General features: G+C 49.2%; 1 protein-coding gene and 1 long non-coding RNA gene across 2 annotated transcripts; both read right to left on the minus strand.

Annotated features, from left to right (window-relative positions):
* Positions 1 to 16,448: 16,448 nt before the first annotated feature.
* On the minus strand, positions 16,449 to 21,282 carry FOXF2 (forkhead box F2). Its single transcript, XM_042839874.1, has 2 exons — positions 20,109 to 21,282; positions 16,449 to 17,271 (listed from the first exon to the last, which is right to left on the minus strand). Exons 1-2 carry the CDS (start codon positions 21,280 to 21,282, stop codon positions 17,117 to 17,119), a joined length of 1,329 nt encoding a protein of 442 aa, XP_042695808.1. The 3' UTR covers positions 16,449 to 17,116.
* A 1,315-nt stretch (positions 21,283 to 22,597) lies between these two features.
* On the minus strand, positions 22,598 to 25,261 carry LOC122172080. Its single transcript, XR_006172177.1, has 3 exons — positions 24,983 to 25,261; positions 23,704 to 23,853; positions 22,598 to 23,162 (listed from the first exon to the last, which is right to left on the minus strand). It is a non-coding gene; the product is annotated as an uncharacterized LOC122172080 (long non-coding RNA).
* Between the last annotated feature and the right edge of the window lie 1,615 nt (positions 25,262 to 26,876).

Genomic DNA, 26,876 nt, shown 5'->3' on the forward strand with positions numbered 1-26,876 from the left:
AAGGTTTTTTTTTTTTCTTTCTCCTTTCTGGGAGCAGTATGTGCTATGTGACTTGTTTCTCTGTTTGTTCAGAACACACCCTGCTTCATCTAGCCCTGCTCCCTGAAAGTCACTGACCTGCAGGAGATGCACAGTTGTATTGTATCCCACTTCCTGCGCAGTTAAGAGTCCATATCAGCAATTCACTGAGAAGCCAGCAGTGGAACTGGTAAAAGTTAAACATCAGAAGACCAGTGAACTGCGAAAGAATTTCTCACTGTTTCCAGGTCAAGTATTCATAGGTTGTTTTGTTTTGACTGTGGCTTCTAGACATGGATCATGTCAACATACAGAGCACGGTTGACACCGAGACATCCATGTAATAAACATTTGTATGTGTGAGTGTGTATGCGTGTATGCTCGCATGTGTGCGTGTGTCAACTGCTCTTATCTAATAACCATCCTTAGTGCATGGATACATCCCACACTTTAAAAACTGTATTACCCACAGGACAAGCTGAGGACGCAAATTTACCAGAAACAACACTCTGGAATGCGTTTGTGGTTGTAGTGTGCATTTCATGCTATCCTGTTCTAAGCTTGTGTTGTTATTTCTATTTTTAACAGCAGAGCAACTGCATCACTCAGCTTTTGGCACAATTAACTGAAATAGAGTAAAATGTTCCTTACACCACAGGTTTTAATAGTATAGTAAGCTATATTAAAAATATTCCCTCACATTTATTATTTCTTAAAATTAAAACACCTGGAAGATTTTCATCTGATGCTTTAAAAAGCTTCTCCTACGTAAGCTACAAAAAGAAGAAAATGTTATAGCAGGTACGAAACCTGTGGTTATATCAGTATCCGATGATCAAAATGAAATACAAACCCACAGGCAACTAAAGACAGTTATTTTCAATCACACAAAAAAATTGTAGTTAAGATGAGACTTAAGTGCTTATGTAGGCTCTGTGCATTGTTAGCAATGCCAGAGTACGTTAGCATTTTAATTTACACGTCTTCAAGGTAATCTTCTGAAAATTGAGACAAATCAATTCAAAATCTTATGTTCATTTGTCCTGCTTGTGGCATTTTCATGATCATTATATTTCCTGGGTTAGGCTTGTATTTATTACAAAATATAATCTGTTGCTTTTTGTATTGATTGGTATATTCTAAATTTGAACTGAAGGGTTCAAATGTGAATGTTGAAGTCAGCAAGTGATCTTGCATGTTGTGCAGTGACACAGCTCTTTCCAGCATGAATGCTGTTGCTTCCTTTGATCGCTTTCACATGCAGCTCTATATTTTCTATAGATCTTGGCAATCTTTGGGTTAAGCCAGAAAAAGCATGGTTCCTATGCGGCTGACTTCTCATGTCTCATGAGAAGCAAAATGTGTGGGCCCAAAATATGATTTTTAATTAATTAAACTGTGGTATAAACCACTGTTTTCTGTGCATGTTTGTCTGTAATAAGTGTTATTTCCTAGTCTTTGCCTTCTTCCATTCAGGGCTGTCACTCATCTCCCCCAAGCCCTGTCCGTAGCAGTCAGTCCAAGAGTGCATGGCAATGGAAAGGCTAACAGGTTGTGGCACACTGCTTCAAATTCACAGAACTGAATGAGAAAGATTTCTCTTCCTGTGCTATGATCCCTTGGGCAACTGCTTTGTGCCACCCTTGAAATAACACCAATTGACTTTGATTCTTAGATTCATCGTATAATTTATCTAACAGCCATTTGCTGCTTTGTATACAGCAAAACAATACACCTTTCTTCTTGATTGTGATCCCATAATCTTGAGCAACCAGCTGTCATCTATAATGGCCACTAATGTTTAAATCTATTCAAATCAGAAAAATCACTCTTCAAACCATTTGTTACTTAGAGGGCTACAATTTTGCTGCAATCATATGGAGTTGGTGGACTGTTTATAAAGAACAAGTTTCACCTGAATTACTGTAGTTAAAATCTTTTCTTCCATGGAAATGTGACCGAGAGAAATGTTTCAAATTATCCCAGGAAAAAGAGCCATGCTGAAAAGATTAGAAAACATCCCATGCACACATATGCTTACATGCACGCACGCTCTCCTACCCCTAGTAGGACTGTGGGTTGCAGAAGGAGCAGCGCACTTTTGCAGACTCCTGCGTTGTGCTCAAAGGAAATGCAGCAGACATTTAAATATTTCCAAACCAAACAAGACATCCTGAAGGATTCTCCTCCTGTGGCCTCATTATCTGCTTACATCTGTGTTTTTAAAAATTGAAAGAAAGGCTGGAACAGGCAGAGCCACGCTGGACGAGAGCAGAGAGGGGAAATGGACAAGAATAGAGAAGAAGGTTAATAGTATAACTGTCTGCCCTCACTTTCTGAGGAGAATGGGGCTAAAAAAAAAAAAAAAAATGAAAAATAAGAATGGACATTAAAACAAAGCATCTTTCTTTTCTAAGGTATCATGCTGAAGTGTATGTCTTTTAAATGTATAAGGAAAGCCAATACTGAAAAAGAGTGGCAAGACCTGTTTCTGCGTACTTGATCATCCCTCTAGAGTTTAGGGAACAATTCTTCCCTGAAGTTGCACCTTTGTATTTGCTTTCCAAAAGGAAAGTCCTGGGGCTCTACTCTTCTGCCCTGGGTGCCCAGCTGACATGATGAGCAAGCTGCTGACATGAGTAAAGGGCTGGTTCAGACAAAACCTTTTTCACTGAGTGCCAAATGTCATCCAAGCCCTATCAAACCCCAGGAGAATCTTCTGAAGGATGTTCCCTGCATGACATGCCCTCACAATGCCTTGTAGAGTGAGGAAAGACAGGGTAGGCATGAAGGGAAGGGTTTCAGATATGGCTGACAGTGAGGACTAGAGAGAAAGACAAGAAGCCTGAAGCGAAAGAAAAGAGAAAGAAAGGTAAAAAATAGCATCCTTGATCCTCATTCCAGACACACTTGGCAGTTACTGGGTAAATACTGTTTTTTCACCTTGAGAACGTGGTCGTCCTGTAAGCAAACTATTTTTATTTTTAAACATAAATAGCATCCCTGACTGTGAAATGTCTGTAGGTATTTGGCTTAGCAAAACCTTGAGCAGATCTTAATGCCATAATGTCATGGCCTTCCTTCATAGAAGTTTGTGTGTGAGTCAGTCAAGGTAGGCTTTTTGGCAGCTTGTGTTAAAACTGAGCACAGTACAAGCTCTGAGGACCAGCCCTGGCATTGCTTTATGTCATAAATCACCTCCCACCCTGTGCCTGAATTGCCCTGCAGCAGAGACGAAGGCAGCCTCAGGCACAGCAGAGAACGGAAGAGTGGAGCTAATGAGAAAGGTATTTAAGCGGCTCTGGGTGCGAGGACTCAGTTCACCTGGGCTGGAGGGAGCATGGCTGGAAAATGTTGGCCTGAAAAACTAGAAAGTTCATGAGGAGTTGGCTTGAGGACAGAAAATGTCTCCTGGCTTTAAAACCAACTTCAAGCCAACAGTCTCCTCCAAACTCAAAGGCTGGTTACCCCAGGTCTTCTGCAACCCAAGGACCCTGTGAATGATGGGGTGACAAGCATCCTTCACAGTTAGGGCAGCTGGCTTCTGAGCCCAGAGCTGGTTTATCTTGACGATGTGGCTCACAATTCCCATAGCAAACTTGTCTTTGGTTTCCTGGATGAAAGTGCCTTTGCTTGCACTGTTGATGGTTGTTACCCTGGTGCTAAATCCTGATAGGGATCTTACAGATCTAAGAGTTTCTACATGTGGGAGGCCAGCTCTGCGTTCTGGCTGTCCAGAGGCCACAGATGAGGATTTTTACAGCCTCAAACTAAACACAGCCTCTTTCCTGCTAGGAGAGCTGCCATCACTGAAGTCCAGGATCTACTGGCCGCTGACATTTACATGGGGATTTATGACTGTAATAAATTATACTTCAGATTTACCTTATTTGGAATAATTTTGGAGTATCTTTTCCCCACATTTTTTATGGCAACGTAATAGACTACATTTTAAAGAACCAGGAAGATGTTGCTGCTACCTTTACTGCATAAAAAGTTTTGATACAAAGCTTTTCAAGAAAGGAGTTTTTGGATAATGCAGTATTATTTATTTACTTAAGCCGTTTTATAATACTCAGGCAGACCAGCCCAGTAGTGAGCTCCCAGAGAACTTTGATTTTTATTTTTTTTTAGTCTCTGTGCACAGGATATACTTACTTCACTGATAAGACTAAAACAAGGCTTTTCTGAAGGAACAAATCTATATTCTTTCTGGTGATTTTATCTTAAGCAGACCACAGGTATAAGGGAAACAGAAATATCAAGGCTGCTAGAAGAACAAATGCTCATCTTTGCAGGAGTCTGCAAATGTTGCCCACATGTGAGCAAAATTTGCTTTCACCTGGCAACTAAAAGTGCTTTTGAGAGAAGATATAATACGTTGAGGTCTCCACATCCCCTCTGTGCAGAACATCTTCTGTAGGGGTCTGGTATGCTTGCAGCAACCACTTAAGCTACCTTGAAATACTTTAGAGAGAGGAAAATGAAAGGCCAGAGGGAAAAAGATACAGTAAGCAGCCCATCCGGAGCAAATGAAGAATTGTTTTCATCTCCATTCAGAATTCTCTTTTTCCCCATTCTCCATTGCTCTTCAATTTCAGGCATTTCATAGAACGGTTGAATGGCCTATGTTGTAAAGTGCCGTAAGGATCATTTGGCTCCAACACTCCGCTAAGAGCAGGGCAGACGCTCGGCAGCTCAGGCTGCCCAAGGCCCCATCCAACCTGTCCTTCAACACGTCTAGGGATGGGGTATCCACAGCCTCTCTGGGCAGCTGTGCCGCTGCCTCACCACCCTCTGAATAGAGAGTTTCTTCCTAAAATCTCACCTAAATTTCCCACCTTTTAGTTTAAAGCCACCCCCCCTTGTCTTACCACTTATTAGACCATATAAAATGTCGATTCCCATCCTGTTAGTAAGTTCCTTTCAAATATTGGAAAGCTGCAATGAGGTCTCCTTGGAGCCTTCTCTTCTCCCAGCTTAACAAGCCCAGCTCCTTCAGCCTTTCTTCACAGGAGAGGTGCTTCAGCCCCATGATTATCTTTGTGGATTTCCTCTCGGCTTACTCCTGCTTCTAGCTGTGTACCAGACGGAAAGGAGTTTCCATCCCTCAAGTCATCTGAGTTAGCTTCCCTCTTTCATTCAGAAAAGACCTTCCCGGCACTGTATTTTCATTCACCATCTTCAGCTTACTCATCTCTCTGTCCTAGCCCAAACCTTTGGCTAACTCTTTTCTTTTCTTCAGATTTCCCACTCTTCTTCCTCATCCCACTGCCTTTCTTTTGTCCTTTTTTAATGCACTTTTTATGCATCTGAATTCATACCTATTTCTGAGCACACCATGGTTGTGTGCCCACCACCCTCTGCCTGCTTCCAGAGCATCTCCGTGGGTGCTTCTGCCCAGGCAGCAAGAAATCCCAGTGCTCTACATCCTCTCAGGCTGGGATGCGGTCTGAAAGGCGTGAGTGTCTCCCCGTGGTTCATTTTGCCTGGCTGCCCTGTTTTGGATCTCTGTGGAAGTTCCCTCCTGGGAGTTGTGCAACCAGACAATGCATCCAGAGACGACGCTTGGCCTTTTCAAAACAAAGCAGCACTTAAGAATCAACAGGAACACGGTGCTCTGATAACTGGGTTAAAATAACAAAGGAAGGCCTGCCACAAGAATATGACTTAAACTTCATTCCTTCCTCTCAAATTCTGTGCAAATTCTACGTCATCTTGGCACACTCCTGCTCTTGGGCTGGGAGAAAGGTTCACTGCCTTTCTTCTGGAAAGGGCTTTAGGCAGCAGTGTCTATCAGCTCAGGTCTGGGATAGGACTGGTGACAGACCAGTTTGGTTGCTTTTGGGGACAGCACCTGGAGGACTTGTTGTTTCCTATTCCTCCAGGCACTGTTCACCATTTCTGGAGGCATCTCACAGCCATCCCTGTGTCATGTGGAGTCACATTCCTGGAGATGTTCAAGAAACATGTAGATGTGGCACTGAGGGACATGGGGTAATGAGCATGGTGGGGGTGGGTTGACAATTGGATTAGATGATCTTAGAGATCTTTTTCAAACTTTATGATTCTATTATATCCTGCATTTTTTCTCCCAATTCCTTCTTTTATTTTGCTCTGTGCAGTCACAGAATAAGTTGAGGTGCATTAGCACCACAATTCTTTTTATGTTTTTCTATGATGTCTTCATATTTGTTGCTCTTCCTTATTCTCATCTCTTCTTATCAGGTTCTTTAGAATACCATTCGAATTATAAAATCACTGGAAGGGACCCTTAAGGGCCATCTAGTCCAACTGCCCAGCAATGAACAGGGGCACCTACAGCAAGATCAGGTTGCTCAGAGCCCCATCCAGCCTGACTTTAGCTTGTTTCCAGGGATGGGACATCCACCACTTCTGGCAATTGTTCCAGTGCCTCACCACCCTTATTGTAGATAACTTCTTCCTTATATCTAATCTAAATCTCCCCTCTTTAGTTAGCTCTTGTTATTAACAGGTGTATTTAATAAGAAAATACTGGTTTCTGTAAGTATATTATCTTCCCAGTACACAAGATGAGGTGATACTAAAAACAAGATCATTATTGATATCATCTTACTGTATTTACAATACAGTATCTAACCTGATCAGACTACAAACTTCTCTAAATTTCTGTATTAGGTTTTTCTTGCCATTATACCAACTCGCCCCAAGTAATCAGCCAAAACTAATGGAGCTTTCCCCTGTTTGCAGCAGTGTGTCTGAGACAAGATGATGTTTATCCATGGGCTTGAAATGCATTACATTCACTCTAGGCACCAACCTTCCAATTGCATCTAGACATTTCCAACTTGATTTCTGTATTGAAAAAGCAAAATAATTATTTAAACTCCATTACCCACCATCCTTTCACTAAAAGTATCTGACAAGATCCTGTTTAAATTTGAAGAGAGATCTGAAGAAAATAAGTTTATTAGATGGTAGGGTGACATGAATCGAAAGCTGGCTAAGAGATTGGAGGCAGCAAACAAAAATAAATGGGAAATTCCTGTCCTGAATAAAAGGTCAGCAGAGAAGCGCCAAGGTCTGGTATTGTTTAATGGAAATATTGGCAATCTGGAAAGGGCAATAGCAGTAAGGAATTGAAATTTCTAAATACAGGCAAAGTTAGTTATATCAGTCAAACCCTGGTGGGTCAAACCACTTCAGTGTGGGAGGCAAGTGAACAGGACTGGGCCATAAAATTGGTGGCACATGCAAAATAGGATATATTGGAGGGGAAGGCAAATATTCACATGACTGGAAGTATTTGAAAGTTTTATGGAAAATGCCTTGAGTCTTAATGAAGGTAACTTAATGGAAATTTCTTCTCCATGTGCAGCTGTGATCTGCAGTATGTGTTCTATCTAACTATGGAGCAGTTATCTTAACATGAGCCCATAATCTGAACACAGTCAGTGGAAAGAAATGTGCATGCTGAGATTAAGATTTGTGATTTCCTAAAGCAGAGATTTCCAAAAGAATGGATCACTCTTCCTCTGATGCCCATTTTGACTGTTTTTTTCTGAAGGAGGATTTTTGACAATGAACTTTGACATTACAGAAAACTGCAGTCTGCTTAAACAGGTTTCACCTCTTGGGAGGAGGAGAATGAGAGGAATTATCACAGGTTACTCATGGCTCAGAAGCCTGGAGATGGTAGCTAGCTGCCTCATGAAAGAGATAGGAGCAAATGTGGTAAACATGCTTAGAAATAAATAAAACCCAGTTGAGGTGAAGGGCAGCTTCTGTTCTTCTTTATCTTGGCATTACCAGTCTGTTTTGTACTATCTAAGCAGCCCCTGGTGCTTCTTGGCACAGGATGCCAAAGAGACCAAAGAGCTAAGTTCAAAGCTGAGCTCGGTCTTCACTGTCAGAGATGTTGCTGTGAATGCAGGTTGCCTCATACTTGCCCGCAGCAAAATTTCTTACGTCTTCTGAAGCATCCAGTGCTGGTGAAATGGGCTGTACAGGTTGAAAGAGTATCTTACCTGTGTGCACCTCTAGGCTTGGAAAAGAAATCCAAGCAGAGTTTAGACTGCCAAGTGGGAAATGAATGCCTTGGAAAACTGAGTGCAGTGACTGATCTTAAAACAGTGGCTGACATTGAGAATGTAGATCACGCTCTCTAATGACATTCCACTATGAGCAGGAAGGGGGAATTAAGCCCCTTACTTCACTCCGTAAGTCTAACAGTTTTCTGCCCTTCTTCCCCTCCAGCACAGGAACCTGGACCACATGGACTTTGAGCAAAGACTGATGAGGAGCTTGCTACCTCTTCTTTGTGACACAAATTCTCCTATGAGAACATGAAAGCACATGCAGGTGGTGTTTTTCTAGACCTCTTCCTGTGTCTGTAAGGGTGTGAAAGGGCTGTGTTGGATCCTTTTTCTGGAGGAAGGAATTGACTTTGTTGTTGCCAGCCACGCTGGTAAGAGAGAAATTCCTTAGTCTTCACAGAGCAGGCTATGCAGAACATATGCTTTAAGTGGGGCTTTCTCACTTTTGGGGGTTCTGCTCTCCCTGCACAGAGGTCCCTCCTAAAGAGCTGAGCTTGGGAATTTCGTTAGCTGAATGTTTCTTCTCTTTTTATTTCACTTTTTCTTCAAAGAATTAAATACTGAGAAAGAATTCTGGCTCTTCCAAACAGCATGCAGGAAATGAGCAAACTGAATGGTGTGTTTGCCAGCACACGGACCTTTCTGGCATACCTAAATTTTGTCTGGACTATAGATTTTCCTTATGGTTAGACATTAGTAGCCAACCATCAAAAGCTTTTCCGTACAGAACGAAAGCCATGATTTGCTGTGGTGCGTGCCTCTGACTAATAAATATGTCCTGAGATGCCCTGGGATGGGATGGTCTATTTCATATGAGCATCTGTTTTCTGTTTTTCCCCCCTTGAAGTGTGGTTCCTGCGTGGGGGACCCTGGGAGCACTCACATGCAGAACTGACCATAGGCAGGTGGAAGCTGCTTGGAGGTCTAATGACATTCTACGTGGCTTGTAGAGACATGCTAGGGAGGCAACCCAGATAAGGGACAGAGGTAGCTGGAGAAGAAGACAGGGCTCTCTTGGGACAGATAAAAGTCAGCCACTTACTGCCAATGGTTGTCTACGCAATGAGAACATGGCCTTTTGATTACATTTCCCTCTGTTGCCAAAAGATGAATCCAAGAAACAAAGCAAGAAGGTAATCTACAAATACAATTCTGGCTCATTTCTGCTAGGCTGAGTAAGCTCATTTGCACTTTTTTTGCTCTTCCTCCTGTTGGCCTGAACTGCCAAGTTAGTAAGGTCTGCCTTTTTTTGTTGTTTGTTTTTGTCCTTTTACTCCAGCAACTGAGTTGAAAAGCCACCTGTGTTTCCTTTGTGCAGTGGTAACTGCGGAGGAAAGAATCAACACGCTACAGTAAAAGAGGAAGTTTCAGGATTCCTACTTCTCTTCAGATTTGAGAAATGAGCACAAGTAAATGGCTTTTACTAAGGAATGTCTTTAAACCCTGTAGTAGGGCTGGGGTGCAAGAAACTTGTAACAGTAAGGGGGAAAATAAGAGAGAATATGTAGAGGGAATGTCAAGAGCTTGCAGAGGTCTGTGTATCTACTTTTATTTTATTGGAACAGAAACGGTGATATAGGAATTGTTCATGGCCTCTCCTTGCCCTCACGGTTTTGGCAACAAAGGCCATTGTTTGAAGCAACACAGAAGCTTATATCCTAGAGATGGAAGAAAATTCACTTGTCAGAGAGAAATCTTTTGGGGGCAATCAGCAGGCATGGAAAGATGGGAGGGAGTCAGCAAAAAAAGGTTGAAAATATCAGAGTGAGGCTAAGGTGTACTGGCGTTCCATTGTCTAGATGAGGCTATTACTGCTGTCACTGCCTTCCTAGACATTCACCACTGTTACCTCAACTACAATGACATCAGTGCCCCATCTTATCTGCACCTTTGTCCTCTTCGGGCTCTTGCCAGGCATGAGTAGAGGGCTGTGGCCTTACTTCTGCTGGGTGGAAGATTGAGCTTTACCAGCAAGGCTTGACAATGGGGCTGGGTATTTGCCACCTACTGGGGAGCCTGTGACTAGAAATATGCAGGGACAAAGCCTTCTGAAATCCAGGCTGTTGCTTCATTTCTATAGAAGAGATAATGCTTTTAGAAAGCAAAGATGACTGGAAAACTACCAGCTCTGTGCGTATGTCCATAATGCCTACAGCCAAGAGCTCAAGTAAGGTTGGGCTGCTTCAGACATACCTGTTTCTCAGAAAGGCTTTCCCAAACAGTCCCTACTGCTGTTCTGACAGAGCCTTTGGGCCTGCCGAATAACTTGGCTGAGTTATGGGACCTAGTTCTACTTCAGCAGTCTACTTTGGACGCTTTCAGTGGGAAGTAGAGCCAGATTCCCTGACCCCCTGCTCCTCAGCTGTCCTGGGCAAGCCTCTGTTTGTTTACCAGAGGTCACTTATCTCAAGCTGTTGCCTTTTTCTGGCCCACTTCTCCTCACTACCTCACTTTAAGCAAAAGTGTATGGGAACTGATGAGTCATGGCCTGAACCTCTGATTGATCACCTGAGACGAGTACTGAGTCAGCCACAGGAGCACAGGTGAAGGCAATTCACCTGTGCTGCTGGAAGGGGTGGCACCAAGCTCCAGCCCTCCTAGACCTATTTAAGAGCTGGCTATCAGTGGGGAAGGATCTCTTCTGGAGATCTGCTCTGCTGGAGTTTTGTGAGTGAGCCCAGCATAGGGGTAAGTTTTCTATCTATTCTCTTTTTGTTATCATTATCTGATTCGCCAAACTCTGTTGTTTATTTTGTAATTGTAACATCTTAGTATTCATTGATTATACAAAAAAACAATGCAGTGATGTGTTCAGATGCCCCAGTTCCCAGATCAACACAAATATGTGGAAGTCATTGCTACACAACTATGTTCTGCCTCTGAAGGGAAAAGGGGTGTGCTGAAGAAGGGGGGATTTTTCAGGTGTGAAGCAGGGTTTGTTTTCTGATGTGAAACGTGGAACATTATGGCTATTTTCAGGGACATAGCACAGCCTTTCATAGATACACAGTGGAGCTTCTTGGGACATCTGCACAAGTTATGTGTTTATGTATATTTATTGGTTGTTACTCTGGCTTAATATCACTCACATTGCACACCCATTCTGCTATAGCTCTGTTAAGTCTCCTGAGATAAAAGAGCACTTTGTCCAGTGCTTTTCTGCTGTTCCCTCTTCTCCCCCCCCAAAAAACACTGCTAATGGCCAGGCATCCATCCATCCAGCCTTACCAGCACCATGTCCCAGAGAAAACATGGCAAAGGCTGGAAACATTCCTATTCTTCAGCCATTCTAATGGCAGAAGCCATTTTATCCCTTATTTAAAAAGGTGAATCATACCGCTGACCCCCTTCTTCAGAGCATCTTCCCACTGGTTCTTATCCACTCCACCACAAAAGGTGAGAAGCACTGTCCTGTGACCCGTGAGCTGACTCTGAACCACCAAGCAAAGGCTCTACAAGCCACCAATGGCCAACAAATCTCTGAGGAGGAAACCTCCAGTTTAAGAATAATAATAATAATAATAATTAAAAAAACAAACAAACAAACACGGAGGTCTGGAGGCTGACTTCAAAGCTCTGATTTCACACATAAAATTATCCAGGAGTTCCCAATAGGATCATGCTTTAGATCCAGTTTCTAACATTCATCTTCCTCACAGGGACAATCTGCAGCCCTTTCGTGCAAGGATTGCCCAGTCACAGATAGCACACTGTTCAATTTCACTAAGCCTTGGGGAGTTGATTCCACTTTAAATTTGGTTGTATTGGCATAGTTTGCAGCTGTACGTGTATAAACAAGGGATTACGGTGATGGAGTGCCCGTAAACACCAGCTATGCGGCTTAAACTAAATCACACCTTTCATCATATCAGAGAAGTACTGTGCCCAAGTCTCAGGCTCAGAGAGTAACATTAAGCTCCTTTGAACTGATTGCAAAAATAAAAGAAAGAGAGAGTTCTCATAAAGTAAAAAGCGTATGTTAATCGGGATGGGTATAAACCAATCCAAAGAAGACTGCTGAAAATGAGATAAGACTGTGTACATGAAGGATTTTGGTAGCTCAGCTAAATCAGTTATAAAACTTCTAAATTAAACTAATTATACCTACATTTGGACATTAAGAATTAATGCGCCACAGCTCTGCTGCAAGGAAACGTTAGCAGCCGAGAGCTGCACAAGGAATCTGTCCTTTGTCCATTCCTCCAAAGCAGTCTTTTCCACTTATCCTGAAAGCACCGAATTACCGCAGAGCCCACTGGTTCCTTGCACAGCGCTGCACATTCATTTTGCAACGGTTAAAATAACCCATGTAATGCAGTTAACATTTCTCCCTAATCTCCTAAATAAATCTAAATCCACTGTCAAAATACTTCTAATTCCAGCTGCAGCTTGGTAGTGGTGTCCCAACAACTTTCAGAACCTCCTCCGCCTCCCGGCATGCTTCTCTTTGGAAATGACCAATGGAGAAGCCAATGGCTTTCTATAAATCACCGCTGGATGAAAACAAGCATAAAAAGGAGGCTTGGGGTTGTTTAATATTACAGATGTTTTGGAGCTCTATTCAGTAGTTGGCAAGTCAGCCAGAGCTGCTCTGAATTCTTTATAATCTAGACACAAAGATCATTGAACCCTGAGAGAACCTCTGGGCTTTTATTCAAAAATATGTTGGCTTCTATTTACCTCTTTCTTCATTTGTATCTATCAAATGGCTCAATATGTAAATAAAGCCCGGGTGTTCTTATTAGCTAAGGCAGTATTTCAGGAAAATTAATGCCAGCAGGTTTTGTAAAATACATCTCTATTCAGAGCCGGAGTGTGTTTTGAATTAATTTTCATTCTATATATGAACCAGGTATAGTTCTTGTACAGAGCTCAGCCTCGGTGTGCAAGAGGGACCAGGGTGTTTGATTCCAGCCCCATCGTTGTTGTTCAGCAGAGCACTTCTAACCTTAAGCAGCTGCTCAGTCCCATTGAATTTAATGGGGCTGCTCGCATGTTCAGGTATATTAAAATTATAATTGAAAGCAGGGCTTGGCTTTCTCATGGGCCAACTGACGTACCCAGCGTTTTGTCAGACAGCCTCATTTAAATGTTGCCTCGTGCACATGTTAGCAGCAAACCTTTCTAGTTCTGTAAAATCACACATCTTGAGTTAAAAATAAAAAGGTTTTTTCTCTGCCTCCGAAGTCGGCTAAAGCTCTCACTCTGAACTGCAAATATTGCATTGGCTCGCAGCACTCTGCCAGCTGGGACAAAGCGCAGTGCGATATTAATCTCGTGATGGTCTTAATAGAATAATAGGCAAAGGGATTTAATGGGATTAATAAACTGACTGCTTTAAAAAACACTTTGGTCAAATGTCAGCGAGAAACTCAACATTCCCCCATACGATATCTCTGCGTTTGGCTAATTTTGTCAATGTTAAATTGATTGTGCAAACGCTCCTAGCTTTGGAGTGGCTGAGTGGTTTGCTCTGCGTAACATAAACACCCTCACTAGCAAAATCCCTCTGCTGGGGCAGCAAGACCACGATGAAACCAGAGAATGGAGAAAATACATCTATAAGATGATAGGAGATCACACGCAATCTGTTTGAGGTGCTCCGGCGTGGTTTCGCTCTCATCCCACGGAGCCCAGGCTGGTGTGCTCTAATAATGGAAATGTTTGGGTTAGTCTTTGCTCCATCCATTTGCTACAGTGCCTCACCAAACGCGAGCTGCTCCCTCGGTCGCGATGAGTAACTAGTTGTGATTTAGCTTTCTGCAAGCGGGGATGGTCTGAGGTCGGGAGCCAGGCAAAGTTTGAAGAGATGCGTTGCTCAAGCATTAAACCCACAGAGCTCATTGGAAAAGAAAACAATGCGGCTTTGAACTGCAGGCTGTGTGTCTGTGGTGACAGTGCTGTCAGGGGTGGGTGCTCCTGGGGCTGAAGAAAGAAAAGGTTGCGTTGAGGTGTTTTGCAATGCACACACACAGGACGAAGCAGTCCTGGACATGTCAGCAGACAAAGAATGACATAAATGATGAAGAGGATGAGGATTGGCTGTGGTGTCAGGAAAGAAGGATGACTAAGAAAGATGTGGAGAGGTGGACTTCGCATGCATTACACCAGCTGTTGCTCACTGCAGCATTGCATCTATTGATCTCACACTGTGATGAGCAGACAGATAAAGATATGCCCTCTTGGGCTCCCTTGCAGCGCTCGCACTAAATCTATGCAACTGGGTTGCTGGACTTGTGATCTCATCAGAGATTTTAGTACCTCCAGGAATTTCAGGGATAAGTACTGCATCTGTGATACCATGATGAAAAGCTTCAGGGCTCTGGATTTCCAACTGAAGCTTCCTTTTTCCAAGGTATGAAGTACTTCTGATGCTCAGTGATTGTTAACAAACACAGTAGAGTTCAAAAAAAGGATTCATAAGGGTATGGCTCAAATACAAATATCTTGTCCTGTCTGTGGCACAGCTCTTGGCCTTGGCCCCCATGGCTCTGCAACCATGGGAGCTCTTTAGACTAAACAAAACCCGGGTTTCTAGGCTAGCAAGCGCTGTAATAAAATCAAATATCAAAACAAAATCAGTTCAAATTAACTTAAAAATCTGGCTTTTTTTTTTTTTTCTCCCTGTCATTTGTTGGTCCCCCTTTAAATTCCAAAATAGTTGGGTTCATTTCATGGGTGTCACCCAGAGAGAGAGACAGTGATGGTTGAAGGGGGTGTTTTGAGACGCCCTTTGTTCAGGAGCTGCGGAAAGGGAACCTCACTCAGCTTCGTGAATGCAGAGCGCTCAATCCTGGTGCAGAGAGCAGGAGGATGCCTGAGCAGACCCTTCTCCTTCCTCAGAAGGAAGAGCAAGGCAGTGCGAGCATCAGCCGCATTCCCTGGGATGTAGCTGCATTCGGAAGCAGAGAATAATAATAATAATGAAATAATCTTAAGTGATAATAATAATAAGAACGACGATGGTGTCCCAGCAGGGTGGGTGTGCGGGAGCTCATGCCGTCGCGGTGCCGCTGGAGGGCAGTGACACCCCGCGCTCGGCCGCCGCTCGCAGAGGCAGTTTTTTCCCCGTTGAGGTCCTGTCATTCCTGTATAAACAAGTTACGTTCGAGTGTTTAGGATATAAATTACGACCATGCAGGCTTGCCTCGGAAAGAATGTAAACACAGCACTGTGGTCGGAGCAAACTCCGAAGCTGACTTTATAATTTATCACAGGCCCCGAGAAGCTCGAGGAAGAAAAGAGCATGGTTGAGTGTAAATATGTATTTTAAAAGATGAGGAATTATAGATGTGTGCTCGCGTATATCATTACACACGTATCATTACATGCGTATCATCACACATAGAAAATGTTACATGTGCGTGTGTCTACGCTGAACGAGTATAGCCTCATACACGGACCATCTTGCTCAAACTCTCGCTCCTCGGAACCCAAGGGCCCGGTACCGGGGTGCCGCCGGGCTCGGGGCCGCCTCTGTCCCTGTGGAGCCGGGGGAGGCGGAGGGCTGAGCTCCGGCAAGAACCGTACCGGGGGCGCTGCACGGCCGCGGGGACGGGGAGGGCGAGCGGCTCCCGGAGCCCGGCCCCGGGCCTGGCTGGGCACGGCGGGAAGGAACCGTGCGATCATAGCATCTTTTGAGTCGGAATGGACCTTTAAAGGTCGTCTAATCCAACTCCCCTGCAGTGGTCGGGGACGGGAATTGTTTGGCCTTAGGGTGCTTCGGGAGGACTTTTGGAAGTTTGTTTTCTCTCTTTTTCTCTTTTTTTTTTTTTTTTTTTTTTTTTTTTTTCTTTCTCCCTGCCTTTATTTTTTCTTCTTCTTCCCAATTCCTCAATTCCATCCTCAATTCTCCCAACCTCTCAGCCACTTTTTTACTAAGGACCCCTCTCGCCATCCCACCTCCCCCACACCCGACGTACTCTCAGCGCCCCTACGGGACTCAGAGAAGTTCCGACGGGGACGCGAGAACAGCCGAGAGCAGCGGGCAGGGCACACCATGTAGGATGTGGCACTCCAGGTGGACCCCTCTGCTTTTATGCCTGCTGCCCCCACTGTCTCCCAGTCACCCCTCTCTCTCCTCCTGCGGGATGTGGTGCTCAGGACCACGATTTAGCAGAGGGCTGTTAGATTTAGGGTGCTTTGGTCACGTTGTGGTTGGACTTGATGATCTTCAAGGTCTTTTCCAACCTGAGCGATTCTATCATTCTATGATTCGAGGTTGCAGCTCTGTGCAAGGAGAATAACTTTAGGGGGAGGGGATTTCTTGTAAGGGGCCGAGGGGAAATGAGTGCCCACAGTCGTTTATATACATTTTATTGGAAAAAAAAAAAAAAAAAAAAATTTGTACATCAAAATATTTTGGCAAACTGTAAAAAGTATACATAAGTGCAAATATATTCTCCTTTTAAAGCAATAGTGTGTGAGTATACACGGGATTTATTTAAAATATTTCTTTAAAAAATACTGTGGTAGAAAACAACTTTTGTAAAAATAAAACAAAACAAAACGTTGTCTTGCGGCAATGCTGGAGGGGGGATGAAGGGGGGGAGGTGAGGGGGTGGAAGGATTTTTCTGAAAGTCTCTACAGGAAAGGGCTAAACAATACTGCTTTAATAATATCGATTGGTCGGTGCTGGAGTCCGTCACGAGCGTCCTCGGTGGGGTCGGGAGGAAGAAGGCAAAGAGGAAAGCTCCCGCAGCGGAGTGCCGTCCCGGCAGGTGCTGGGCTCTGGGATGCGTCGCTCCCATTCCGGGACACGGAGCTCTATGGGACCACGGCTCTCGGTCCGGAGGGGATCGCGGCGGCTTTCGCCATCGGTGCCGGCACGGAGGTCCAACGCCCCACGCGGGATTCGTTCTGGGAGAGCTGCGAGCGCCCTGCGACGTGCGGGGGCTCGAGAACACCGCTCCCGTGGGTGCTTCGCTAAGTGACTCGCGTACTACCAATGCTATCAGAGTGCACATTACATCGATCCGCGTGGGGCCGGCTCTGTCCCCCGAGTGTCTCTGAGGGGAGTTCACATGACGCAGGGCTTGATGTCCTGGTGGTGATGGTGGTGGTAGTAGGAGCCGCTGGCCGAGGGGTGGAAAGAGGAAATGCCGTTGAAGTTGAGGACAAAATCTTTCCTGTCGCACACCGGGGAGGGGTGATGCTGGTAGCGGGGCAGTCCCACTGCAAGAGAAGGAAACAACGAGAGGGGCTCAGAAAGAGGACTTCACCAGGGGGAATCCCGCGGGGCGACACCGGGGACCCCAGCCGGCGCTCCGCTGCCCGTAGGTCGGGACGAACACGCGTGGGGCCGAGTCCTGCCCGGAGCTCGGGGTGCGGCCGGCGTGGGTCTCCGGGCTCAACGCAAGGATGCGACTCCCAACTACTGGGGCGTTTTTCTTTTGACCTGAAGGGCCACAAATTGAACTGCGACCTCGGTCCGTTGGTATGCTAAAGGAGCGTTTATTTCCGTGTGCGTGCACGCCTGTGTCCGAGCGTGTATTACTGACAGGGAATGTCCCGCTGCTCTGTCACCACCGCCGAGCCAAGCACACCAACGGCACCGAGAAACGAGCGACCTCTCTGGCTTTGCTCTCGTTTCCCACAGCCCGAGGCATCCCTTAGGGCCCCGCGGGACATCCCCGTGCCGGGCCGGGCCCCGCAGTACGGGAGGAACGCTGCTGTGAGTGGGGAACCGTTTTGCGGGATGGAGCCAGAGGGAGATTGCTTTGGAGTGTGGGTGTCAAACTCGGCTGGAGGGGTCATGTCAAAACTTGACCGAAGGGTCACATACGTGCACGAAGTAAAATAAAATAAATGAAAGTAAATAAAAAGAGAGAGAAGGGAGGGGACAAAAATAATTTTAAAAGGAAAAAAAAAAAAAGGGGGGGGGGGGGGGGAAAATAATCAGGGATATCTATAGTTTCTCAGCATTGCAGCCTCTGTTGCTGTTTCGGCCGCAGACCCCGGCACGGAGCTCCTCCAGCACTGTCCCCTCCTTCACCCCGCAGAGCTCACTTTATAAAAGTGATTATTTCGCTGGATTTCCTCGGCTTTCTAATAACCCTGCTGGTATGCTCGCCATAAACCGAGCCATTTTATTACAATCCTGATTCAATCATTTAGCGGGATTTAATGGCGTGCGAAAAAAATCCGTGCCGCCCCCCCGGCCCCGTCTCAGAATCCTTCAGCAGAACCGAGCCTCCTGGTTCCAATTTTTTCCCCTCTTATTCTCGGATCTGAGGCAACTGTAAGGCTTCAAGCCCGCCCGATCGCTGTCATAAAGCCGGGGGCCATCGCGAGCTCGGCAGCGATCGTCACCGAATTTGCTTTGTGTTTAATTATAAGGAAGGGAAAGGCGACGATCACTCGCAACGGGGACAGGAGGAGAAGGAAGATCGCTGGCCGTCGCTAGCGGTGAAAGAGCTCGGCTTGCTTTTCCCCACCTCTCTTCACTTTGATAAAACTACGTAGATCCAGCACGAATGAGTGCATCCACGTGGAGGGGGTGTGTGGGGAGGGGGAGAAAAAAAATTTTGAAAAAGATTTTTATTTTTAAATCTAATTAAGGAACGGGGGCGGTTTCTCTCAAAGCCGAGGGCCCAAATCTCAGCTCCACAATCGGAGGAACGCCGCTCTGCAAAGCGGCACTAAAAAGGCATCCGTCGCTCTGTGCGTGTACGTCCGTCCCTGAGCAGCAGCGGGTCGGGCTGCAACGGCTCCGGCCTCGGGAAATGCTGGGAGGCAGCGGGGCACGCAGTGACCTTCCTTTTCCCCACTGTTTTGCTTTTCCAGGAGCTGCCCTCGGGCCGCTGAGACGCAGCCCCACTCCACGCGTGGCCCCAGAGAATTGAAACAAACGAGGCAAACAAAACCAAACAAACAAATAAAACCAATCCAAACAACAACAGCGGCGGCACCAAAGAGGAGAGGTGAAACGGCGGAGGGACGGGGATGCCCCGGTGTCCCGCCTGCCTTTCCCACGTGCGGGGACAGAAAGAACGCCCCAGATCGTTCTCCCGTCTCAACGGCACAGCACCGCGGGCACGGAGCGGCCCTTCGGAGTGACATAGCCCGGTAACGACCCTCCCCGCGGCCGCCTCTCCTCGCGAACCTGGCCGGAGCGATGGGGTATTTGGTTCATTTTAGTTGCTTGTTTTGCATTTCTTATTATCGGAGCCAAAAGCGCAGCGGCTCCCGCAGCGTGGCCGGGTGCTCGGAGGGGCCGAGAGGTGATTGGCAGCGGGGGCGAGAAGGGAGAGGGGCCGGGGGTCGCCTGTATTTGTTACTTGTTGAAATTCCCATAAAATTGAACAAGACCCCGCTCTCCTAGGGGTTAAGTCAGGCTAAAATCCTCTTCGGTGTGGTCCAGCCCAGACTGTCTTTGTTTGCTTAACCTCCGGGACCCGCGTTTAAAAGGGCTATTTGGAAAATTTCCCCGTAAGAGCCCAACATCTTTTACCCATTTTTGCGCTTGGATTTTTTCTGAGGAGACATTGTCTTCAAAAAGCGACCCGGGGGGGTAGGGGGGGGTAGGGGGGAGTAGGGAGGGTGGAACTCAGAACCCCTTTTTCCCTCTGGTCGCAGAAATCCATTGGATCTGCTTTCATCTCGTTGCATTTATCCATATTAACAGATTTAGTTTGTGTTCCCCTTCCCTCCCACCCTCCCAGCGCTTTGCGGAGAATATTTAACTCTTTTTTCTATTACTGTGCGGAGAGCGGTGTACTCGGGGGAGGGGAGGGGGGGGTGGAGTGCGGGCCGGGATGGCAAAGGGCCCGAGATGGAGCCGTGATGGAGCCGGGACGACAGAGCTCTGCTTCCACGGAGCAGCCCCAGTAGGACAAGATGGAGCGACGCTCTCAGCCACACCGCCTGACCCCCCCCCCCCCCAAGTTCCCTCTCTCCCGGCCCCAAACAGAGCATCCCCGACCCCTTTCTCCCCTCTCTTTTCTCCCCGTCCTACAGAAGCCGGAGGAGCCCCGAAGCTGCGGTGAGGATCGCCCCCGTCCCCTCCCTACCTGAGAGGTCGTCGCGGGGGCTCTGGTGCAGGTAGCCCTGCTCCAGGGAGTAGGAGGGCACGCTGGGGTGGATGGCCGAGGGGGCGGCGTTGGCTGCGGGCAGGCCCTGCTGCTTGATGTAGGGCGAGGCCCCCGAGGCTGTCCAGTGGGCCGAAGGGCTGGCATAGGGCGAATGACACTCGATGGCGCTCGCCATGGCCGGCGAGGAGGGCACGGGGCTGCTGCTGCTGTCGGGGCCGTAGTCCCCGTTGGCAGTCACCGGGCAGCTGGCCATGTAGGTCGAGCCGGGGTTGGGCGACATGTGCGGGACGTGGTGGCCTCCGCCCAGCCCCTCGTAGCCGCCGGCCACGGCGTTGGGCATCACGTCGAGGTTGTAGCCGTTGGAGTGGCAGGCGAGCGAGGCAGTGGGCGCCTGGAAATCGAAGCCCTGCGGCAGGATGGAGGCGCCGAAACCCAGCCCGTTCATCATGCGGTACATGGGCTTCAGCGCCTGGCATTTCCTCCTGAAGCCCCGGGGCCGCCGTCGGAAGGAGCCCTCCTCGAACATGAACTCGGATGCCGGGTCGATGGTCCAGTAGTGGCCTTTACCCGGGCGGCCCAGCCCCTTGGGCAGCTTGATGAAGCACTCGTTGAGCGAGAGGTTGTGGCGCACTGAGTTCTTCCAGCCCTGGTAGGAGCCGCGGAAGAAGGGGAAGCGGGCCTGCAGGAACTGGTAGATCTCGCTGAGGGTCAGCCGCTTGGAGGGCGAGCTCTGGATGGCCATGACGATGAGAGCGATGTAGGAATAGGGGGGCTTCTCGGGCCGCCGCAGCCCCGAGCTGGCCTTCTTGCTCTTAGAGGTCGCCGCCGCCGCCGAAGAGGAGGAGGAGGTGGAGGTGGAGGTGGAGGAAGAGGAGGTGGAGGTCTCCAGGGCGGAGGAGGGCGGCCGGCTCATCTGGAGAGCTCCGGGCGCCGGGCTGCGGGAGCGGAGAGGGACGGGGGGCTCCAGCCGCTGCCGGCCGCTCTCGGTGGTCATCTGGCGGAGGGAGGGGACTGGGGCCGGCTGGGGTGAGGCGGGGAGGGAAGGGGGGGGGCGGCGCGGGGTGGGTACCGGGGAGGGGGGAGAGCGGGGGGGCCGCTGTCCTGCGGGCACCTCCTCGGCGCGGCGGGGCGGCGGCGGCAGAGCCCGGCGCATCTCTCCCTCCCCGCCGTCCCCTCCGCTTTCCGCCGGAGCCAGGCGCTGCGATGGGGCGGCCCCCGCCCGGTCCCGGCCCGGCCCCCGCCCTACGCTCAGCGTCGCTCCGCTTCTTCCGCTGCCCCCCACCTGGGGACAGGCGGCTGCCGGGTCCGGCGCGGAGAGGAAGCGCGGACCCCCCTCTCCCCCCGCCCCCAGCCTCTTCCGCACTCTCGGTCTTTCATATAGAGGCTTACTCTGCCGCAAGATCCTCGGCAGTCAAAGGCAGCGCGGCCGCCTATCTCTTTCTTCAATCTCTCGTTCTTTTTTTTTTCCTACTTTCCCCGCAGAACCCCCTGGTGCCTAGAGAACAGCGGGGACGGATGGGGGGGAGGCGAGAGGGAGCGAGAGACCACCACGCTCCCCAGAGCTGCCCTATGTCATCTCCCCACCGGGGCACAAGCTGAGGCTGCATCTGCCGCTGCTCCGACCCGTGACCGCCGCCCCCGGGCTGCAGAGCCGCCGGGAATGCGGTGCAAGGGAAAGCCCCCCCGCGGCTAAGATTAAAAGGGGGAAAAAACAGGGGGTCGGGGCACTGCTCCGGGGATCCTCTCCCGGGAGGTGCAACAAGGGGGTCACCCGTGATGGGAAACGACGTTTGCCGGAGGGTAGCCGTGGAGCCAGCGAGGATAGGTGCCGGGGTTGGGTAGGGGCCGCGGGCATTGGGCTGCTCTCGGCTAACGGAGGAGCAACAAACCGGGGACAGGAGGGGCAAAGCGGGCGGAGATGCTGCGGGGGTGGGAAGGACGCGTTGCTGTGTGTGCGGGTGTCCGTGTGTCCGTCCGTCTGAGCGCAGCTTCGTGCAGAGAGCTCGCTGGTGGGTAGGGGCGGGGGGGCCGGTCCCAGACAGTGACCTGCAGCTGAGTGGAAGCAGGCTTTTTCCATCAAACTCTGCCTGGATACCACACACAGAGCCCAAGTGTCAGTTTACTGCCCTGAGCCCGGCTCCTTTTCCCTAAGCTCCTCAGTAATTAGACAAAGAAAACCTAAATTAACTGAACAGGCGTCGACAGCTTCCTCCAGATCACCGCTGCTCCGTACATGGGAATGTGTCCGAAAATGGCTCGGTGGTACCTGAGAGTCGGATAAGGGAACACGGCTGGTCTGGCAAAGTTTAGTACACATTGTTCATAGAAAATAATAATAAAAAGATGGATCGGTCGGTAAATCGTGTGCACCTTTCCCGAGGCATCGGTTTAAACTTTTCCCATCGCAAATTAAAAACGAACGAACGAACAAACAAACAGAATAGATACCTTTTATTTTTTTCCTGGAGGGGTGAGGAAGGCCGACTCGCAGCCACCGAACCCCCTGCAAGGAGCGATCGGCGGTGCTTTGAGACAACCCGTGCTTTGGTGCTTCCCAACCCTCCCCTCTCCGGTCCTTCGGTCGCGGTTGTCCGCGTGAGTGCCACCCCCGGGTGGAGACGTCGCCCAAAAGAGCCCCAAGTGCACTCGTTTGGGCAGCCTCGTCGGGTCGGAGCGGGGTGACGACTTCTGGGGCAGATGTCACCGCGAAGGGACGCGCCTTCGTTTTGTCTTCGGTGCAAAGCTGAGGGGGACGCGGGGCTTCAGAGGTGTTTTTGGAGCCCCGTGGTTGAAGAGAAGAGCGTTCGCTGTTTGGTGCTGGAGGTGTTTGTTTTGCTTGGTGTATCCATCTCTGGGCTGATCCCGGTTTTGGAGAAGGACGGCTTTGTTTTGCCGGAGCGTACGGAAATTGAACTTTTTGGCAGATTTGGTTACTCAGACGTTGTTCTGTAATCATCGATTTTATTCTAGGAAATCTCTTCATTATTGCGGTTTCAGTTTTGCGTTCATACCACTGTCCTCTCTGCTTCGGGGCTGAATGAAACAACAGAGACCAAACCCGTTGAGAAAATGAGAGAGAAGTAAGAAAGATAAACGTTTACGGCTATCTGGGAGCCCACTCTTTTATTTTTCATTTAAAAACATATGTATATTTTGTTTCTCCTCCCCTTCCCCTTTTTTCACATCAGTCTCGGAGGAGTTTTTTCGATTAAATCCAAGCCCGAAACTCCAACAAATCCTCCACCCCCCTCCCTCCTCCCAGCCCTGTACAAGTGCTTAACCTTAAGCACAGGCGGATTTCCCTCCCGCTGTCCGTGTCGGGGTGCTGCAGCTCCATCCCGCACCTCGGCTGCCCGAGGGCCCTTCCCGCACAGCGCCCGCAGCCCAGCGCTCACCGGGGGGTGGGGGGCACAGAGGCCTGGATGGGAAAGGGGCTGGCGGCAACCGTACCGCGTCCCTGTGCTGCTCCTGGACCTCCTGACTCCTTGGAAGTAACGCTTTCCATAGCTGAATCCCCGAAGGCTGCCACCCGGGGGGTGGCCACACAGGTTGAGCTGCCTGCCCATGGGGGTACCTTGGGGTATGTTTCAGCAGCGCTTGGCTTGGGGATGGGGGAAGTTCAGCCCGGGTCGTGAAGGCAGAGGTTGTGAATTAGTGGGATTGGAACCGTTCTCTCTCTTCTCCGCTGCGCAGCTCCCTGACCCGGGGTAGCTTTGCTCGGCGCCTGAGGAAGGAGAGTTAACAGCGTTAGGGCTCGCAGCCAGCCGCGAGGGCAGCACCCATCGCCCCCGGGGCAGTGTTTTTCAGCGGGTGATATAAGAAGTGGCACCCAACGCCCCGGCAGCACGAAGACATCCTCCCCAAGGGCCTTGTTCTGTCTCCACAGCCCCCATCACCTCATCCCTTCGTGGAGCGGAACCGTGGCCGAGGAACATCCGACGGCCTCCGGGCAGCTGCCCTCGGGATGACGGAGGAAAGTTGTGGGCAGCCGAGCCGATAGCTCTGCTCGGACAATAATAGCGCCTGTTTGGGGTTTTGCGTCCCCATGCATCCCCCAAGTGCTTCCACCGAGTGTTTGTGCTAGAGGGACTTCGCTTTTCCTACACCAGATGCCAGTGTTAAAGATGTTGTCCCCTCCTGGTTCTGCGCTTTCCGGAGCATCAAAATAAGCCCCCCGCAGAGGTCAGGATATAGGTCACCTCTTTAAAAGGAAACGTGGCCCTTCCAAAAATATAAAACATCTTTGACGTAGGAAAAAAAAGGAAAAAAGAGAGCGAGTTAAAAAAAAAAAAAGCTCTTTTGTCTTCGAGCATCCTCTGTGACTGTAAATAAAACGGGATGGGCTCGGGGTGAAACGAGTGGAAAGTTACGGGGTGCGAGCAGGTACAGAGCTCTGCGCCAGCTCCGGAGGTTGTTGCACGACCCCTCCGCACCCGGAGGCGAAGGTCATCCCAAAGAAGGCACGGGGCTGCGGGGCTGCAAGATAGCGCATCCCGCGTCGGAGGGGGTTCCGTCGGGGCGGGTCCGCGGGCGCGGAGTGGGGCTCTGCCCGCTGCCAGGAGGGAGGTAATCAGGAGCAGGTTTCGCCGCTCTCTCCTTTCCCCCCCCATTCCCATCCCCGCCTTCCCCGCGGCCTGGCGGCGCCCGGCAACGCGGCCCCACCTCTTCCGCGCTCGAGGTTTTCATTAATTTTTAAGTGAAGCCCATAAAACAGAACGAGGCGCTCAAAGGTAGGGCCGCGTTACCGAGCGCCGCCTCACCGCGCGATTTACGAACGGAGGTTGGAAAAAAAGTAATAAGCCGAGCTGGCACCTCGGCAGAGGGGCTGCCGGCCGCCCCTTGCCCATACACACCACGGCACACCTCCGCAGCCCCTCGGATCAAAGGGGAACGAGGGGCGGCTGTGCCTCTGCGTCCCCCCCACCCTCCTTCTCTCTGTGCCTCCTCCATCCTCCTCCTTCATCCGGGGGTGTTTATGGATGAGCCGCCTCGGAGCCTCGAAGTTTTTTCGAAGGGTTTGGACAGTTCATCAGCAGTCGCTTTCGGTATCCGCTTCCTCCCTTCCAAGCACGATCCCGCACACCACGCCGGGAGGGGGGAGCGTACTTGAGAGCAGAAGCAGCTCCTTAACCAACGTCAGAACCACACCGTTGACCTTCGGGAAACACGGAGTTCGGGCCTTAAACCCCTCCAAATGATTTACTTCTCCTTTTTATTTTATTTATTTATTTATTTTACTTTATTATTATTATGTAACTTTCCCTGCTACGGTTATTGCTGGGTTTCCCACGTGCACCGGGACTTTGCGGATCCACCTCTTCTTCCACAACAGTGGAAAACAACGACAATAAACAGTAACAACAAAAAACCCATATATATGTACATATACGTGTGTATGCATACGTATATGCATACGCATATGTGCATACCTATGTACACAAACAGGCATACTTACATACCCCTATACACACATATATGCATGTACACACATATATACATAAAACAGTACATAAAAGGAGCGAGGTGTCAAAGCCATGCCTCCCACCGCCCGCTGCTCTCCGAGCACGGATGCGTCCCTTTCAGTCGCAGTGCCCCAGGGCAGGACGGTCCCCCTCCCCGCCTCCAGGACCCCCCCGTGCCTCGGCCCGGCGGCTCCGCTGGGTGGCGCTGAGCCCCTGGAAATGGGGGCCCCGGCCCGGCCCCACCTGCGGGAGCTCACGGCCCCCGCACCTCCGGACCCCCCAGTGAGCTCTCGGGCGACGGTCGGGAGGCTTCGTCCCAATGCGCGCCTTCCTCCGGCAGTTCGGGGGCTGCTGGACAGCCAACGTGTGTATACTTCCTATAGGAGATGCAGGGGCTGGACCCACAGAGCCCCCCCGGAGATGTTAGGGGTGCTTCGGGCACAGGGAAAGCATTCAGCAGTAGTGGGAGTAGACAGGAAGGCGTCTGGTCGACACCTTTTTTCCTTTTCCATTTTCCTTTTTCCTTTTTCCTTTCCCATTTTCTCTTTCCCTTTCCCCTTCCAAGCCAGTTTTCATGCCTCCCCTTCTCCTTCTGCATGCAGAGACCCCCACCCTCTCCTTACTCACACAGCACCATCCTGCCTTCGCTATTACACATGAAGATGCTTGTTTTCCCTTCAACCAGAGCACGCAGTAGAAGTACACCTCACCCCTGTATAGCTTGTTAAGATGTGGCACTGAAGGACACAGTTAGTGGACATGGTAGTGATGGGTTTATTGTTGGATTTGATGATCTCAGAGGTCTTTCCTTACCTAAATCATGTGATGATTCTGCTTAGCAGGTGGGCTGTCTTGAACACTCTCTTTCTAGGGCTTCACTTTCACATGCGGCTGGTAGAATGGATCTGGGTAAGAAAGAAACCATGGCAGCCCTGCCCACCTGCTGGGATTTTGGTCTGTCAGGAAAGAAAGGCTCCAGAAAAAAAAGCGTGGCCCTATAAGGGCACGGCACAGCTCCTGGAGTGGGGAGTGCTGCTGTGTGGGTGAGAAGATGTGCTCCTGGTGTGTGGGGTTGGGACAGATGTAGATTCCTTACTGCAGGTGTCTTCCTTATTTATCTGCTTGAGGGCTGCCAATGGAGGCCATAGAAAAAGAGAGTTGTCTTTGCGTCTTTTATGTACTAAAAACACACTCTGCTGTTACTTGAGTTGGGCTTTTTTCCTCTTTTCCTGTTCTCATGAAAAAAAAAAAAAAAAAAAAAAAAAAAAAAAAAAAAAAAAAAAAA

The sequence above is a fragment of the Centrocercus urophasianus genome, unplaced genomic scaffold, assembly GCF_019232065.1.
Source record: "Centrocercus urophasianus isolate 14NV4802_14NV808 unplaced genomic scaffold, USGS_Curo_1.0 seq_11, whole genome shotgun sequence".
NCBI classification, from domain to species: Eukaryota; Metazoa; Chordata; class Aves; order Galliformes; family Phasianidae; genus Centrocercus; species Centrocercus urophasianus.

What these genes read in the sequence shown, in the direction of transcription:
- FOXF2 (XM_042839874.1), bottom strand. Translation starts at nt 21,282, where the DNA reads ATGCGCCGGGCTCTGCCGCCGCCGCCCCGCCGCGCCGAGGAGGTGCCC. An exon ending in CCCCCGCGACGACCTCTCAG is followed by an intron (nt 17,272 to 20,108) that starts GTAGGGAGGGGA and finishes CTTCTCTTGCAG; the next exon opens with TGGGACTGCCCCGCTACCAG.